The 19738-nt window shown below is 36.2% G+C and overlaps 1 protein-coding gene across 4 annotated transcripts in view; it reads left to right on the top strand.

The window, feature by feature from the left end:
• The first annotated feature begins 2070 nt into the window (after positions 1-2070).
• Positions 2071-19738, top strand: part of LOC131064292 (uncharacterized) — a 228397-nt gene continuing 210729 nt past the window's right edge. For 2 of the 4 annotated variants that reach the window (XM_057998391.2, XM_057998393.2), the window contains exons 1-4: positions 2071-2250; positions 2369-2425; positions 13994-14170; positions 14270-14356. In XM_057998391.2, the coding sequence (XP_057854374.2) occupies positions 2116-2250; positions 2369-2425; positions 13994-14170; positions 14270-14356 (456 nt within the window). In that variant the 5' untranslated portion in view covers positions 2071-2115. The remainder of the gene's footprint in view (positions 2251-2368; positions 2426-13993; positions 14171-14269; positions 14357-19738) is intronic. The other 2 variants (XM_057998392.2, XM_057998394.2) reach the window with 2 other exon arrangements.

The following is a 19738-nucleotide window of genomic DNA, read 5'->3' as shown; positions in this document are numbered from 1 at the left end:
TTTCTACATTTGAGTCTTGCAGCATGCCACAGATTTTGATGGGTAATCATACATACATGGATGTGATTGGGAAAGAAACTATTGCCTTTGGGGATATCTCCTTCAATGATGTGTTGTGTGTACCCCATTTGACAAACAATCTTCTTTCCATCTACCAAGTCGCACATGGGGCAACTAAGAAAACTGTGGAGTTCACACCTGAGTCAGTTATCATTAGAGACTTGGAGAGTACAACTATCATTGCGACTGAGGTGGTGGATCATGCATCTTGGTTATATTCCTTTTCAGATTTTGTTCCTATTGATGAGGATGATTGTACATATGATGATCATACTTTTTGTGATGATTCAGATTTTTAGGAGAACTTTGGGTACTTGAACTTGGGGATTCTCACACGTGACCCTATTCTTGAGCCTTGAATTTTATCTCCTCCTATTGATATCACATCACCTCTTGCACTTGATGATGCAGATAGTGCGACAATTTTGCCTTCTAGTGATTCAGTGCAACATGATATATCTTGTCTTCCAGCTTCAGTTCATTGGGATGAGTACTTGACAAACATTGCAAGTTTGTTTGTGGAGTCCTACATTGCAAATTTGGGAGACATCATTGATGATATTCATCTTCTCTTTGATGAAGATGATCCTTCTTTGATTGTTGCGAGGGAACACTTTGACCCTCTTGTTCATTCTCTATATGATCATTCTTTTGAGGTTGACATGATTATGGATTTTTATGTACAACAGTTGGAGGAGGTCTCTTTATCTTTAGAGGAGACATGTGAGTATCTGGATCATGTTTTACATTCATCTCCACTAGATCTTGGAGTGCCTTTTTCAACAGCGTGGAGTAGTTCACCACCTTTGGAGGGGGTAACTTTTAGCATAAACATGGGGACACTTGAGCAGTTTTCAGAGATTCCATTCATCATGAGTTATTTTCGTACATCTTCCCTTCATGATTGGGGAGACTTCATGGATACACCTTTGGTTTTGTTTCTTCCCAAGGGGAGGAATGCCGTTCAATGTTCATGGGGAGGGGGAACTTTTTCCTCACATAGGGTTTTGTCCTTCACATACTTCTTTGAGAGTTCTTTGTATAGTTTTCATCTCTCTTTTGGGGGAGGGTTTTTTCCCATTAGGTTTTTCTCTCTTTCCCCACTTTATGGGAGATTGTATTTGCATTTGTACATGGGTACCTAACATGGCCTTGTAGCTGGGACCCATCTTGCACTGCTTAGTTGCATTGTAGACTTAAGTGCATTCCCCTGAGTTGCACTTAAGGGGGGTGTTGGTGTAATTATTTATTCATCATGGATATAATTACACTTACTTAAGTTTACTTAGGTACATGCATAACATTGTAGTTTGCATATGAGACACTTAGGGAGATGCACATACATTGGGAGTGTGTATGTAGGTGTTTTTCCTCCTTTTATGGTGTGATCTCATTGTTACATTCCACCTTCGGTGGGTGATCCACCTCATGTGGAATATTTTACTATTTGTCCTACCTACCCCTATCTACCTTGACATCTCATTGAACCACATGTCATCATTGTGTGCTCTCTTGTCTCTTAGCCTTGCCTTTATAAGCAGACTCATCTACATTGTATGTAATTCTTGATGATCTAGTTGATCTCTTTTGCATCTTGATAGCAATGCACTTTATTCTTATCATATTTTATCTCTCTTGTCATTGTGCTATCTATTGGTCTCCTTGATCTTGGTTGCTTCAACCATAATCTCACACAAAGGTTTTAGTGTTCAACAATTGATCATTTTATGTTCAATATAAATTGTTTTTATAACAATAAATATTTTTTTGTGTTTAACTATTAGACATTTGATATTAGATATAAAAGTTAGAGATAACACACGTTTATGATTATTAATAGAAATTTGATCCATTTAAATTACATATAAATTATATTTTACATAAAAATATGATATTATATTAATTAAAAATGATATTTTAAAATTTTTTAGATTAAATATTATCAAAGATAGCCCTCCCGACTAGTGGTCCCTCTCCCCTACAGCCTTAAAAAAATACGCCAACAATCCTCCTATAAGCGAAGCTTAGAAAAACAATTCAAATTGAGTTGTAAAAATGCTTCGCGTGTTCGAGGACGGAAGGAGGAATCCAAATGGTTCCTCCTCGTCTGCTGACTATGCTCAGGTTTGCAAGGCTCTCCTCGACTTACAACACGCTGCTGACAAAGTTTTGGATACAGTTGCAGACAGGGTACTTCAATTTTCCAAGCAGCCATAACTTGTTCGTCAACAATTGCAATTATCAGTTAATTAGTTTATGAATGATTTGCCATAGATTAGGAATTGTTTTTATTCACAATTTTTTGCAGGTTGGTGCGGAGCAACAACGCCTCAAGGGTCTCTCCAGTAGGATTCGAACTGCTAAGGTCTCATTTGCATCCCTATTTTTTTTCCCAGATAAATACTTCATCCTTTCTAAGCTCGGCTGCATATAGATATATATGAATACCAATAAATTATAATGCGGAAAACGACAAAATTTATAGAAAAGGAGAAATTGGAGCTGATCCCAGATCATATCTTTAGACACGTGTTTATGAGAAGTTCAAGGTGGAAAGTTTTTACTTATCAAGGTTTGAATAATACGAGATAAGTCGCAGACAAAACCCTAGTTGATCACGTAAAAGCCTTCTGAATGAAAATTTAACTGCATTGGAAAGAGAGAAAAAAGAAGGAATAATAACCCTAGTTGATTGCATAAAGCTTTCTTAATAAAAATTTAACTGCATTGGAAAAAGAGACTAACGAAGGAATCATATTAGTGTTTGCAAAGATACATCCATCAAACGCAGCATTGAGAGATGTGCTTAAAAGTATCTTCAACCTAAGAAAGGAAACGGGTTTCTTGGGAGGAAGTTAAAGTTTAAACTCTAAACAAGAAACAAACTAAGAGTGCACAAATAAGTACTGTGTATAAAGCCAAGCAAAACTGGAGGTCACTGTGGGTGAACTGTTGATGCCAAATTTTGTTGCTACACAATACTAACTTTTATACAACATAACATAGACCTTCATTCTTGACACAGATGCTAGTTTAGATTCATCAGAATACCATACAATTTTGATTCTCAAAACCTTGATTATATACGTGTTCAATGTAATATCCTCTTTAATTTTTATTCTTATTTTGCACAAAGTCACCAAACCCTATCCAGCAATGAATGGTAATTCAAAATACCTCCAAGGGATGTGATTTCTTACTGCAGAAAACCACGACTTCTCCCTGAAATATGGCGCTGTTTTAGCAATAATTCTGCCCTTACATCTGACTTCAAAAACTATCAAATTCTCTTGGGTTATTTGGCAGCAAACTGCCCTTAAATGGATGGCACAATACCCCAATCTTGGATGCCTCAAACTCTAATGTAATTTGCAGCAATTTAAACCCAGTGTTGGCGTTGTTTTTCCAATCTGGCTTTTCCCCCCAATTTGTCCTAAACAGATCTAAAATTGCCATGAATTTTCCCAAGAATGGAGCAGGTGGAACCCTAAACTGGCTGCACTGATTGTAAGTATAAATCTGCCTTTAACTCTGTTGTAGACCAATTACAAATTGTCACAATCCTTCACCAAGTCACCCACTTGAAACCCTAAATAATGGCTCTGAAACCTAGAAAGACATATCTTGATTAGCAACTGAAATTTGAACAAATTTGTACAATGATGATTTCTGTATGAAATCACTCCTAGGAATTGTGGGTTTTTGTCCTCCAATTCCACACCTAGAGTGCTTTTGTCCTTAGGTTAATTACCAAGTCCAATGCTTCAACAAGGAGTATAAATCATAAAATAGAATGTTTGATCAATATATCCTTCTCATCCTTGCTTGGCCTTTCTTAAATAGAGTTTTCCTCCGAAAGACATAACTTTTCAAATTTCCTTTATGACCTTTGATTGATATTCGAGAAATATTCAAAATAAACTTTAATTATAAGAGACCTTCTTATTTTACATATTAACTTTACTTAGGGTCTTAATAATAACTTAAATACCAATTCCTAAGGGCAAAATTCCTAAGGGCAAAACTCCCAAAACCCACGAAAATTGTGTAAGGGGCATGTCGGGTTTCAAGTTGGTTAAATTTAGAAAAAAGGGACACTAAATTCAATGCCAATGTGCTTGTATCATGTGGTGCCTAGGAATATTGTTGTGGCTTCAAGAAAAAATAGGGCTGGATAAGTTGGCACAATATTTCTCTTGAATGCATTATTTAACACAACGAGAGGAAACCCTAAAGATAAAATCAACTAAAGTATCAATGATGCTTGCTTGCTTATTGACCTACAAAGGACATGAAATAATCAATACAATTGCTCGAAACCAACAATCAACTAAAGTATTTAATGATGCCCCTTGTACAGTTTGATTTTGGATGAATAAGCATGTTTTATCTATATTATTATCATGTAATGGTTGAGTATTTTCCTTTCAATGTGTCTCTTTTTGTCAACTTGACTTTGTTATCCATAAAAGGCTCCAATCTGGGATAATTTGGCTCAACCAATCATTGAACAAAATAAATATTAAATCAATCCTTCTTGTTCAGTTCTAGAGTTCATGCAAATCACAATTTCACCATATCTTTTGTGGATCATGTATCTTGTCCATGCCTTGCACTCGGTGTGAAGGTATTGTTGGCATTTCATACCTCCTTGTATTCCATCAGCAATAACCGATTTGAGAAATCCTAAATGGGCCATCTTGCACGGGTTGTGCTTTTTTTCCTCCTTGTCGTTCTCTTTTCCCATGCCTTAGTCAAAAGGCCTAAGTTGCAAAATCCAAAAAATTGGCTATGTTGAAATTTCGGGCCTTCGAATTTTCGCTTAACTGCTTGTTTTCTTTTTTGATTGGTAATGTCTTATTTTATACTGGAGTTTCTAAGTAGTGAGGGTCACAATTGGGGGACCCCCTCCCCGTGGTTACATTATCATATGAGGTATTAACAACTCCATGCTATTTTATGCAACCACCTATCATTTTCTCCTTATACCTCCCACTCCTTATCTCTTCTTGCATCACCTCCTCACCTTATCTCTCCACTTTGCGACCACACCATATCTCTCCATGGTTCTCATGCCTGCTCTCCGCAAGAAACTAAGGCCTTAACACCTCACAGCAAGTACCTCTGCCAACGAACCTATCAGCAACCACCGAGTCAGCCGCAGGATGGGGTATTAACACCCTTAGCGTACACCGTTTCTCGCTGACCGTGCACCATCCATCCTCATTGACTGCACAACCTCGGGGAATGTGGGAGCAAGTAGGGTTGGTCGAACCTGGGACAGCCCAGCAACTGGGCCTCGCAACTGCCATTGCACTGCGGGGTCACCCCCCTGCTTAACTATTGTTGCCATGCTATCACTATTGTCTTGAGGTTGCGAAATTGATTGAGGAAATAATCTTTGTCAAGCTTCAGGCCATTGGTCTTTGCCCTTCTCTATTGCTTTCAACCCATTCCCATTAATACCCCCAACGTCGAGTCCTAACCCCTTAATTGCCAAAGTGTTGACCCTTTCAGGCTTTGGGTTAGTGGCATCTTTCACATCCTTCATCTTTTTCTAACATGCTTCTCTTCGCCTTTTGGATCCCTAAGGTTGAAAGCATTTCCTTGCCAAGTGTTGATCTTATTGAACTTCAGGATTTCGAGTTTCCCCTTAACTTCATGCCCATTTTTGGTATGAGTTAAGGATTCCTCTTGATCCCTGATCATTGAAATGTCGCCAAGCATAAATTGCCCAAGTCTTTTTTCATTAGGTTTCAACTATTAGACATTCCCTTTACCTTCAGCCCATTTTTGGCATGAGTTAAGATTTAAGAGTTCTTCCCAATCCTTGACCCCTGACTCATGCCCCTCATTGACACCATGCTGACATCATCCCCCTTCATCTTAAATCATCTTGCTTTTTACCATGATGATATCATCATCGGAGGTCGGACTTTTGGCCTTCTTCATCCTCCCCCTCTTTATCAATAGGCATTATGGCGTATGTTTGGTGCTTCATGCTCAACTAAGGCTGTCTTGTTAGGGCATCATGGATGGACATGTTCTTCTTCTAGGCCTGATGATAGGCAATATGTGGTAAGCTTGAGGCCTGATCTTCGATAAGTCTTTCTAAGGTGTGAAATATTTAATGTTTTATTTTGGTACAATGGCAAGCCTAAGCCTGCAACTCCGATGATGGCTTCAAAATACATGTTTCAACCCAAAATGCGCTGATTTCACATTGTCAAAGGGGATCTTCAATTCCAAATCATTGAGCATGCCATTTTTGTGGTGATCAAAGGAATATCAACAATTTTGTATCAGTTGCATGATGAGAATCATGATTTCTTTAGTTTGACCGTAATGTTGAGCCCAAAACGTGCAACATGCTGTGATAACTTCTAATCGTCACATGTGGTTGCTTTTACTTCATTGATTGTCGAACTCCAAAGGCATCTCCTTCCCATTGACATGCAATCTCATTCTTGGTCTTTAAAGGAGGAATCGTTTTCATTGCAAAGGGGTTCCCAAAGATTTCTAATTCTCATACTTTGAGCAGAGTCTCTCTGAGAGCCAATTTTATTGTACAAACTTGTATTTTGTGGTGTAACGCCTTTATGATCAATAAGGAGTCATTTCTACCTTCTCATAAGCTATATTCTGTGCAGGTCTATTGAATGATTGATCTTTTGTTGTGATAAATCTGTTTGTCCTTGAATTGCTATCATGTTCTCTCTGCCTTGTATGGTAGTGCATATTCTTTGCAGGTCATAACCTGTGTTTATTAAGTTTATGCAAGTTTCAGTTGTGAAAAGCTTTCCTTCTAAATGTTGTCATGAATGTCAAACCTTTCTACGAAATACTTGTGCAGAAATATGTTAAGATTTGAGTTGTGTAAAGTGTATTGGTTCTTCAATCATATTGTCTATACTTCAGCAAGTACAAGTCATTAAATTTCTGGTGTATCACCTCCTTTTTTTAGTTTCAAATTCAATTCTATCCCTTTTCCTTGCAGCAGCAGTTAGTTTAGGTGATGTACTAGGGGAATCAACCCTCTTTTGAGATTCACTCCAATTTACAGGTCACCCACAGCCTTGGAGTGTTTCCATTGTTGCTGTTTGAAGGAGAATTGCCACACCAATCCTCCAAAGGGTGCATTCCAATGTGACAATAGGTACCAATTGACTATAAAGAGGTAATAGGGTAACTAGTTGCTTTCACGCTTAGTGACAAATATTTGGAGTTGTATCAACAATCTGGGTTTAGTTACTGCAATTCCCAATTATCTTTTATTCACTCAAAGACTCTGGGAACACCCTCATGAGTTAAAGCCCGAGCTCAAAGCAAAGGAGAGAAAACTCGCTCTCTTTGAGTTGGCCTTGCATTCTCCATGGTTTTGTAAATGAATTAATTTCACCTAGTTGATGACAACTCTGACCTTTTGTGTTGACAATGCTTTGATACCATGTTGGTGTTGGAAATAAGCCACACCCGGACCGACGATGGACTGGTCCAAGAGGGGCCAGTAGCTCAGTGGTAGAGCACTCCAGCAGCATATGGAAGGTCCTAGGTTCGAGTCCTAGCTGGTCCATGTCTCAACATGGTATCAAAGCCAGTCTAAGGAAGATCCAATCAGATTTGAATCAAAAGGCTGTCATATTTATCATTTGAATTTTTAGAAAAACATATTCATTCTCCAAATGGCCAACGGTGTTAGGTTCGAGGATCGTCTTGAAGGAACCTGTAACTTTGTCTCATGGAAATTCAGAATTATGCTCACATTAAGAGAGCAAGAGTTAGAAACATTTGTAGAAAAAGAGATAACTATACCAAATGAAGAAGACGAGAAAAGACAATGGATAAAGAACAACAATAAGGCCATGAAGCTATTAGTGGACGCAGTTAAGGATCACAGGGCCCATGCAGTCATGGAGTCACACACATGACCAAAAGAGTTTACACATTAAACATCTTTCATAATATTTGTACAACAAAATTAAATAATTTAGATTCAATCTCAAATTAACTTACATTTTCAACCATACCAAGTTTATCCCGAAAGTGCTCAACCTTTGTCTTGGATAGAGGTTTGGTGAGAATGTTTGTAGTTTGTTCGCCTGTATTGACATACTTCAATTGAATCACCTTCCTTTCAACCATGTCTCTAACATAGTGATAAGGAATCTCAATATGCTTCGACCTGTCATGGAACACTGGATTCACTGAAAGCTTTATGCAACTCTGGTTGTCACAATGGATGATAGTAGGATCCAAAGATTGATCAAACAATCCCACAAGGAGTTTTCTTAGCCATATTGCTTCCCTTGCTCCCATGGAGGCTGCAATGTACTCAGTTTCTGTAGAACTTTGTGTTACTGAGGATTGTTTCCTACTAATCCAGGAAATCATAGCTAATCCTAAGCTGAAGTAGCACCTTGATGTGCTTTTTCTATCTACCACACTTCCAACCCAATCTGAATCAGTGTATCCATGAAGATCTAGGTCAACATTAGTGTATTTGAGACCATACCCAATAGTACCACGCAGGTATCTCAGAATATGCTTAGCTGCAACCAGATGTATCTGCTTTGGTTCACACATGAATTGACTAAGTGCATTTATTGGATAACAAATGTCTGGCTTGGTGTTAACCAAAGACATCAAGGACCCAATTATCTGCCTGTCAAAATTGGGATCTGCAAATTCTGATTCTGCTGCTGCTTCCTTTAGCTTGTGCAAGTTTGTTTCCATAGGGGTAGACATGGGCTTACACTCCATCATTCCAAACCTTTTCAGAATGTCAATAGTGTACTCACCTTGATTTAGGATAATGCTATCTGTCTGTTGCCAAACTTTTAAACTAAGGAAATAATGTAAAGGACCCAAGTCCTTCATATCAAACTCTAATGCAAGATCTTGTTTATATTTGTAATTAGATGATCTTCTCCTGTAATTAGTAAGTCGTCAACATATAAAATGAGAATTAACATTTCACCATTAATTACCTTGAAGTACAAAGTCGGATCTGTTTCATTCTTGGAGAAGTTTAAGCCCAACAGATATTTATCTATCCTTTCATACCATGCTAGCCCTATTTTAGTTTTTTGTGATGAAATTGAAGTTGAAAAGGCTACCCCTATTTTACTAAATGTTGATAAAGAGTGAGCGATGTTCTTTGGACAATGTTCTTCGATGGTGCCAACTCAAGAGAAGGTAATGGTGCAAGCATTATTTTAGTTTCTCCAAATAATAGGAAGCAAGAATTTTCTTTCACTTTGACCTTCCAATGCACTAACAACATTGTTTAGTATGAGCCTTGTTGCTGGGGTTAAATGGCGCTCATAAGCATGGAGTTACATGCCTTCAAATTTATGGAGATTTAGAACTTTTAGTGCATCAAGTTAAAGGCACATTTGTAGCCAAAGAAAAGAAGCGCAAAATGTATAGAAATGCTATTTGAGATAGCATGGAATTTTTTGATGCCATTGGCATTGAATGGCTGGATATAAGTGAGAATGTTGAAGTTGATGCTCTTGTGGTTGCAGCCTCAAGGTATGATTTAAATACAAATCTTTTATTTTAGAAAAGCATCGAAGTCTGAGTGAGACCCACCATACCGAACAACATATGCAAGTGGCAAGTATTTAGTGATAGCCAACAAATTTGTAGAGCTTTTTAATTGCAATTGAGGTTGGAATATTAATTCACAACTCATGGATTTTTATCCATGCTGAGCAACCCTTCATGGACTAGAAGCTACATTTAATTGTCAACCCAGGGATGTGTACTTGAAATGAGTCAGCACTGCATATGCACTATGGAAGCCTTCTAAGTTGTTCTATCAGTTGTGTATAGCAAATAAACTTAAAACAATAAACTAAATTGAAAACATAAAAATACTAGAAATAAAACTAACTACACAGTAGTGGTTGCAGATAGACTGGTTATTTGCAATAGCAGTGGCTGCAAGCTGACTGTTCTAAAACTAATGAAACCAAATATGCTAAAACAAAACCTATCATAACCAACTCACTAATAAAAGTAAAGCATAACGAATAACAATCTAAACTAGTGCAAATCTAAACTATGATGGAGTCACAATTCATCAAGTGGTTGTTGTTTGAGTGGCTTCAATCTGTCATTAGCCTTCAACGTCTTATCTACAAGCTTCATTGCTCAAATCATCTTCTTATTGCAAATCAAAGATTACATGGACATATATCAGATTTGTTGATTGACCATAGACACCATTAACAAGACTCAACACTAACTGGATACTTTCTCAACACTACTCACAACTCAACAAGATCTCAAATTTATGCACGAGGCTTGAGCGTTGGATTAATTACAAACTCAACAAATGATTACAAATGTCATGTCTCCTATGACAACAAGGAGATGACTTACTCTACTCATGACTGATAATAAAGACTAAATTAACAAGAGTTGAGAGTTCTAATCCTCTTCAAACTCTTTATGACTTCAAAATACAGTCATGGCTGAACATATGAATAGAACATGTGAACAAAACATGTTATAATTATTTATGAATCACCAAATATTGTTTCCACAAGCTTCTCCAATGTTCTTTGACTTTAATAACTCCAAATACATGAACTCATCAAGAGGTAGAAGAGTCCAAGTTGAACTAAAACTCATTATTAATTGCTGCCTGGAAATCTGCTAGTTTGTCTTAGTCAACTTCTGGTGAATGGTTCTCCTTAACTATTTCGAATCAGCTCAAATGCTTTGGTAGGCTTTTAGATCTCCTTTTAAGTTTTCCAAATCATTTTGAAGATTTGAATTTCGTTAAGAAACGAGTGAGATATATTCGTTTTACTGAAACTAGTTTTTTGACTTTTTTCAGCACTTCTAGTCAACAGTTACATCTGTCAATTGCCAACTTGTTCCTCCTTCCTTCTAGCTGTATGAACGACTCAAACCACTAAAAAAAAACATGTTAATCCTTCCAAAATACTTTACATTTAACAATAACCATCTATTATAATATTTTATCATTATTTAGCATTAACTAGCTAGACATACAAATGAATATCAAACACCATTAATCCTAGTTAATGTTTCATAAAACCAAGCTAATATTTGGAAATGTTTTAGATTGGCATTGTAAACATGGGATAAAATGTCATAAATCATGTAATAATATGGACAATTTATAGGCTAATCATCCTTATAGCAGCAAATACAATGAGAATAAAAGATAAGAGTCAAAGGAGAGGATATAACCATTTATTATAATATTTTATCATTATTTAGCATTAACTAGCTAGAAATACAAATGAATATCAAACACCATTAATCCTAGTTAATGTTTCATAAAACCAAGCTAATATTTGGAAATGTATTAGATTGGCATTGTAAACATGGGATAAAATGTCATAAATCATGTAATAATATGGACAATTTATAGGCTAATCATCCTTATAGCAGCAAATATAATGAGAAGAAAAGATAAGAGTCAAAGGAGAGGATATGGCAGTCACAGAGTTTCATGCATAACCAATTTCTACTCCTTGCTTGAGGACAAGCAATATTTTAGCTGGGGGAATGTTGAGCCTATAAATTTTCCATATTATTCCATGGTTTATGAAATTTTATTCCTTGTTTTCAATGCCAATCTAATACATTTTCAAATATTACCTTGGTTTTATGAAGCATTAACTAGGATTAATGGTGTTTGATATGCATATGTATGTCTAGCTAGTTGATGCTAAATAATGGTAAAATATTATAATAAATGGTCATTGTTGAATGTAAAGTATTTTAGAAGGATTGATACGTTGTTTTTGAGTGGTTTGAGTCATTCATACATCTAGAAAGGAGGAAGAACAAATTGGCAATTTACAGATGTAATTGTTGACCGAAAGTGCAGAAAAAGTTAAAAAAAACCAGTTTTAGTAAAACAGACATATCTCACTCATTTCTTAACGAAATTCAAATCTTTAAAATGATTTGAAAAGCTTAAAAGAAGATCTAAAAGACTACCAAAGCATTTGAGCCGATTCTCAATAGTTAAGGAGAACCATTCACTAGAAGTTGACTTAGACAAACTAATAGATCTCTAGGCAGCAGTTAAGGAATGAGTTATAATTCAACTTCGACTCTTTTACCTTTGACGGGTTTGTGTATTTGGACTTATTGAAGTCAAGGAACATTGAAGAAGTTTATGGAAACAATATTTGGTGATTCATAAATAATTATAACATGTTTTGTACACATGTTCAGTCATGACTATATTTTATAATTGTAAGAGTTTGAAGAGGATTAGATTTCTTTCAACTCTTGTTAATTTAGTTTTTATTATCAATCATGAGTAGAATAAGTCATCTCCTTGCTATCATGGGAGAAATGACATTTGTAATAAGTTGTCGAGTCTGTAATTAATTCAACTCTCAAGCCTCTTACATAAATCTGAGATCTTGTTGAGTTGCGAGAAGCAGTGTATAGAAGTGTCTTGTTAGTGTTGTCTTGTTAACGGTGTCTATGTTCAATCAAAAAGTCTAATATATGTCTATGTATCTTTTATTTTCAATAAGAATATGATTTGAGCAATGAATCTTATAGATTGAATGTTGAATGCTAATGACTAAAATTGAAGCCACTCAAGCAAGGGCTACTTGAGGAACTGTGACTCCATGGTAGTTTAGATTTGTAGTAGTTCATATTGTTATTCATTATGCTTTACTATTGGTAGTGAGTTATTTAAGATAGGTTTTGTTTTAGCATATTTGATTCCATTGGTTTTAGATCAATTTGATTGCAGCCATTGCTGTGTAGATGAGATTTATTTTTAGCAATGTTCTCTTTTTAATTCAGATATTGCTTTCATTTTATTTGCTATACACATTGATACGATAGCTTGGAGAATCCTATGGTGCACATACAATGTAGACCCATTTCAAGTTCACGTCCTTGGGTTGATAATTAAATGTAGCTTCTAATCCATGAAGGGTTGCTCAACATGGATAAAAATCCTTGAGTTGTGAATTAGTATTGCAACCTCATTAACTTGGACTAAATTTTAATTATATTATTTTATATTTTAATTTAAATTTAATTTTTGTTCTTTTGTATTTTAATATTATTATTATTTTTTATTAAATTCTATTTCAAAGTGGGGACATTATAGTTAATATGTTTGGCTATTTGTTACTCGCATTGGTTTTCATCTAATGTAATATCTTCAAAATCTTTGAATTTTGGCATAGTTTATGCCCATAAATCCATTTAATCTTTTTTTACAAATTCACAGTTTTTTTTAAAGAGATTATCGTCATTATTCTACTGAATTTGATCTCTGACTGCTGCATTGCTTGGATCTGCATCAATTGGTCAACTGAGTAAACTTTTTTAGTTGATGTGGCATCTTTCCTCCGTCTAGTTGTTTCATGAACCTGTTAAACACTTTATTTCTTGTGCAAGCAAGCATTAATCTAAGGGCTTTTTGTCAATGAGAATTTGGTCTATAAGAGAAATAACTTGAAACTTTTCCAGAACATAAATACTCATATCCATGTTCTTGAAATATATTCAGGGTTCTCCAATGATTCAAGGGACAATATTTCAATAAGATTTAGTTGGTTGCCCTTCATGTGAATATAAGCTGTAATCCACATAGGTTTAAAAGACATAAAAATGAAAGGAAGAAAAAGAAGAGAAATAAAAAGAAGCAGCAACAAAGAATTTGTCACCATCTATGTTTCTTAATCTAAACAGGTATTATATAGACATTACAGCTATGAAATTGCTTTCTTTATAATTTGGAATCTGTGCATGTTTGGAGACCCTTGGCCTTATTTGTATGTAGATAACTTATGCCTTTGTCAAGAACATCTTTAGATTTCTAAAAACATGCATTTGTGGCTGCAGTTTGATTTGGCATTCCTTTTTCTATTGGGAATTTCTTAAATTTTGCATCTGATCATGTCAGGCCAAAATAGATGCCATTTCAGGCACAAAGCGTGCAATAACAATAAAATCAAGTTCAAGATATCCATCAACGTCTTCAGATGTAGAAGATTTTCGTCCACTTTTTGGGGGTAAGTTTGGAGGAGTTCGTACTGAGTTTCCTGTGGCAACATTGTCATTGAATGGCGGGCTCAGTCGGGTGCGGTTTAAACCTTTATATATAAAGTGAAAAGTTGCTTTGGTCTTGTATAATGTGCATCACTGATTATTTTCTCATTTGGAACATTCATCTCTTCAGGAATCTGGAGAAGATGGGACTCTGGAACTTTTCCGTTTTTTCTCAGAAACAAGTCATGAATATCTCAGTAGCGATAAAAATAGAAATGTATGTGTCGAAAGATTTACATTGCTGCATATTTAATTTCCTTATCTCCTTTCTAGAATAATTTTCAAATTTTTAATGTATCTTTAAAGTGCAGTTTATAATATTATGAACACACAACATCTTGAAAATACATCCTGACATGCCTTTATTTGCTTCGGGGTTAGACCATACTATTTCAGAATGGTAATCCTGGGAATTAATATTCTCCCTGTTGTAACAATTTTTATCAGTTGATTTCTTAAGAGAGCTCATATTGGCAGAAAAACTTTGTCATAGCAGGTGCAGCTTTTACTTAACATGACAGAATCAGATCATAGAGTTTGAGTTTCTTATTACCCAAAGACCATGGAAATCCACAAGGAAGACGTCTGAAAAACATGTTGAGCCTTATTTAATATATTCATTCCCAGCAGCCAATCTTGAGTCATAGTCTTGGTCTCAGTATCTTGGGTATGTGTATGCTATAGTTATTGGGTAAATGTTAGGATGAGAAAGCTCCTAGCTGTTATACATAAACAAAGTAATTAGAAACTTGCATTGTTATTTTGAGATCCGTTTATCTTTATATAAATGCTATCTACAGAATTCTCTGATATAAAATTCTGTTCCAGTTCTGTATATTTCTTCTGTTAGTTGAGTTGGTTGCAAATGTTATTTCCTTCTCTACTTCCTGCATTGGAATTTGGTTTTTCGTATAACACAACTAAATTTTTGCAATTTAGAGTGTTGTCCACCTCACTGCTAGTACGGTTTGGCTAATCTATTATCTGTGTCTTTTAAATTCCCTCTATTTAAACAACTCGCCAGCTCCTTATGAAGACTTGCTTTTTGTATCTTCTTTGTTAATTTAAAAATTCACATTTTAATACCTATAAGACCTGCATCAGTAAGCTGAGCCATAGAACTTGGATCTCGCATATACCATTCCTTAACTTAGACCATCTTTGGGACTCTCATACCATCTACAGGATTTGTCTTCCATAGACTACGAGGTTTTGACATTGAAGGAAGTTTTAGTGGAATCTTCCAAATATTTTATGGAATTCCTTTGCATAATATCAGCTTCTGCCTGAAAGGCCAAGAGAGTGCTTTGCATAATAACAGATCTCATTTTGAATGCTGAAATCTGGTACTAAATAAAATTTAAAACAGATTAAAAAATAACCAGAACCTGAAATACCTGAATTGATGTTGGTTTTCTTTCTTACATTTGAAGTTTGAACCAAATTTGAATTTAACAAAAAACATATCTAAAATTTGGATTACACAAAAATACACCTTCCATATTTTGAATGTCGTGTCACATATTTTGTTTTTGGATATGCTTTTTGATATTTGTATATGTACAGTAACTTCACTTTTAATCCTAAATAAACATAGGATCATAACATGGAAGGGCTTTTGTTATATATAAATTATATGAAGCCTAATGTCACGACAAATTCTTCACCTATAAACAAATGTCTACTTTTAATCTTCCATCATTTTTTATGTCATAATATTTGTAGCATTAACTGTTGGGAATTGATGACTCAATGACCTAGATTGTGAAAATTATAAATGACTCAAGTTATTAGAATAATATCTTATTATTTGTTATTAATGGTCAATTATGTATTTTATTGTAAATATTAGTTAGTTTCTATTTATGATTGTTTCTTTTTAGAAACATCGTTTTGTAAATCCTTTAAATGATCTTTCAATCATTCTTTTAATTCAATCACTTATTTACCAATTACTTACGCAATATGGTATCAGAACAGGAAAACACAAAAAAAATGTATTTTTCCTAAAATTTTGAATGAAATTTTTTAGGTTGTTTGAAAAAACGGATTTCTTTGAGCGGAATTTTTTCTCTGTTCATGCTTGCAAAATGTGAAATTTTTTTGCGTTTTCTCCTGCAACCCCTCTTTCTCTATGCGTAAGGGTTGCTTCTGCGTCTGCAAGTGTTTTCGTGGCCTGCAAATCGTGTTTGGTAACGATGCGACTTGATTTTTTTGTGGCCCACGATTCTTCTCTCATCTTGTGCGATTTGCGATTCGCAATTCATGATTTTTTCACACCCATGACCTCTCTTTGCACAATTTTTAATAAAATTGTGTCGCAGGGTTTGTTCTCTACGACGATCACATCCTCATATTTTTGGCATCATTTTTTCTGAGATGATCTTCCGTTTGCATCTACTACCCGCGTGACGGCCCGCAATTTTCTTCCACCTCAGTTATTTTCAGAACATGCGATTTTTCGCAATTCTTCACCTGTACGACGTCTCTTCTATTCTGCAAACCCGTGATGACATTCTTTTCGTGTCTTTTTGAGACAGGTTTTTTGCATTTTTTGCGATCTGGGTACTTGTGTATGTGCGACAACTAGGGTTTTCCAACTCTCCGAATTCTTCTTCATCAAACTCGTGTTTTTTTTTTACGGCTTCTGCATGAGCTTTTTTTGATGACTTAGGGATTTCATTCTGCCAACTAGGGTTTTGCTGAAAATCCTTAATTTTTCAAGTCAGATTAAATTCTAACCACAAATTCTTTGTGGGTTTTTTATGAAGATTTTTGGGTCTTCATCAGAATTTTTTGGGTCTACAGACATCCATACCTTGGGATTCGTGCTAGTTGTACTTCGTACTTTTCGAAGTCTGTACTCGTTTTTGCTTCTATTTTTGCATTGGGATCTGTGCATCGAATTCTATCTTCAACTTTTCGCCTTAAAAAATTTCTCATTTTTTGTGCCATGGAAAGCATGCAAAATGGTGATATTGACCAACGTCATGTTGGAGGGCAGTTAGTGATTCAATGGCAAAGATTACAACACATGGAAGTAGCGGATGATGACAATTTTTGAATATCGCCGCTTTGATGATCTCATTTTGGGTAAAAAGACTCATCCTACCACAATTGGACAAGATCAGGATAAGTTTGATGAGCGCAATCGGGAGGCGATCATGCTTATCAAGCTTTTAGTTATTGATGATCAGCTACTGCAAGTACCATCCGACAAGATAGCTATAGAGATCTGGACCATTCTAAATGATCTCCATGAGACATCAGATAAGGGTCGAGGCTTCTTCTTGAAGAACCAACTATTTCTATTATGATGGATGAGCGTATGTCCTTACAGGAGCATCTGACAAAGATTAAGGACATTTGAGATCAACTCGAAGCAATAGATAGGAAAATGGAGGAAGAGGATATGGTAGTTATAACCCTGAAGAGTCTACCTAAATCCTATGAGCACTTCATAGAAACTCTTAACATTAATTCAATGAATGTTGACCTGAAATTTCCAGAGTTGTGCACCAAACTTCTGCAGCAGGACCGTTGGAAACAAGAGTTTGGTGGCAGTGCCACTTCATCCTCCTCAGAGCAAGCCTTCATAGCCAAATCCTTTCGCAAGGATAAAGACAAATCTCGGTCATCTCAGTAGAAAGGCCCTAGTTAGTCTCAGGATAGCTCGAAGAAGAAGAAAGTGCAGTGTAACTATTGCCACAAATATGGCCACTTGATAAAGGATTGTTGGAATTGGATAGCTTCCGAATAGTAGAAGCAGGGATGGTCTCAACCTAAGGCCAATGTCACAAAGCACTCTGAGTAGAAAGAATTTGCATTATATGCTTTCATGGTGAAGCGTCCTACAGATCATGCGAAATCTTCTGCTTGGTACATAGACTTTGGTGCCTCTCGACACTTCACTTATAGGCGTGATTGGTTCATAGACTTCTCACCTTACACCGATTCAGTCATTTTTTGAGGAGGTGAAGAATATATTGTTGTCGGCAAGGGCAACGTTCAGATTCAGTCAGGTGGGAGGAATCTCATTTTCCTCAATGTATACTACGTTCTTGGCATGGAACTAAATCTTCTCTCAGTGAGCTAGATAATGCAACACTCTCCTCAGCTTGATGTGATATTTAGTTCACACAAGTGTTCGACTGTTGATCATGCGACTCGTACTACTGTGGTTGTTGGCATCAAGGATCATGGTCTTTACAGACTTGTAGATATGGGTGATTCTTATGAGCATGCCTTTGCAGCTAAATCATCTTCTATCAATAGTCTCTGGCACCAACGGTATGGTCACTTGAACATTCATTACCTTGCTCGGCTTGTTTGGGAGGATCTTGTTTTTGGTTTATCTGAGATTCAGACTCATAATCACTACGTTTGTGGAGCTTGTCAGGTTGGGAAGCAGCACAGGACACCATTCAAAGATGGTGACTCATGGCGAGCCTCAAAGGTATTACAGTTGGTTCACGCTGATGTATGTGGTCCAATGAATACACCTTTTGTTACTGGTTCCAAGTATTTCTTGCTTTTTGTTGATGATTTCAGTCGTAAAATTTGGGTGTACTTTCTTAGACAAAAATCAAATGTGTTTACTTTATTTCAGAAGTTTAAGGCCTTAGTAGAAAGAGTCAAGCTGTCCCATAGTCACTCTTAGGTTAGATAATGGGGGGAGTTTTGCTCTACTGCTTTCTCCAACTTCTGTGATACACATGGCATCAAATGGTAGTTAACCACACCGTACACTCCTCAACATAATGACGCTGTAGAACGTCGCAACCACACTATCATTGAAATGGCTAGGTCAATGTTGGAACACATGAATGTTCCTAAGAAATATCGGGCAGAAGCAGTATATAGTATAGTCTATCTCCTAAATCGGTCTCCCACAAAGGTTGTTAAGGGGAAGACTCTTGAGGAAGCTTGGACTGGTCACAAACCCAGGATCAGTAATCTAATAGTCTTTGGCTCTTTAGCATATGTTTGGATTCCAGATGCCAAGTGCTCCAAGTTGGATTCCAAGAGTTAGAAACTTATGTTCACAGGATATAGTAACAACCACAAGGCTTATCGATTGATTGCTGTAGACACTGATCGTCTTATCTTTAGTCGTGATGTTGTCTTTGATGAAGAACGAGGACCTTTTCAACTTTCCTTGTCTGAGTAAAATTTTGAGGATCAGCCTTTGAAGGCTTTTGATTTGGGTGTTCGTCTTCCATTTGGTTCACCTGATTGGAGGGATGAGGCAGATTCTGAATTTGATGGTGCATTACTTGAATTGCCTCCGGATGATGCTAATCTTCCACTTGTTCTAGATCCTGTTCCACCCCCAGTTCTAGTTTTTCCTCCTACACTTGATGTTGGCCCTTCTACTCTCTGGCCTAAATGATGGGCTAAGACCGTAAGTGATCTTCGACCTAATGAGCTCATCGAGGGTAGATCTTCTAGAAACAAGAGCAAGCAACAAAATACAATCAACTTTGCTCTCATGGCAAACATTCACAATATTTTTGAGCCCTAGACATATTCTGAAGCTAAAGGAATTCCTGAGTGGGAAAAGGCTATGGAAGCTGAACACCAGAGTCTTTTAAAGAAT

The sequence above is a fragment of the Cryptomeria japonica genome, chromosome 2 (assembly GCF_030272615.1).
Source record: "Cryptomeria japonica chromosome 2, Sugi_1.0, whole genome shotgun sequence".
Classification (NCBI taxonomy): Eukaryota; Viridiplantae; Streptophyta; class Pinopsida; order Cupressales; family Cupressaceae; genus Cryptomeria; species Cryptomeria japonica.
This window is presented reverse-complemented; position numbering and strand designations above follow the sequence as displayed.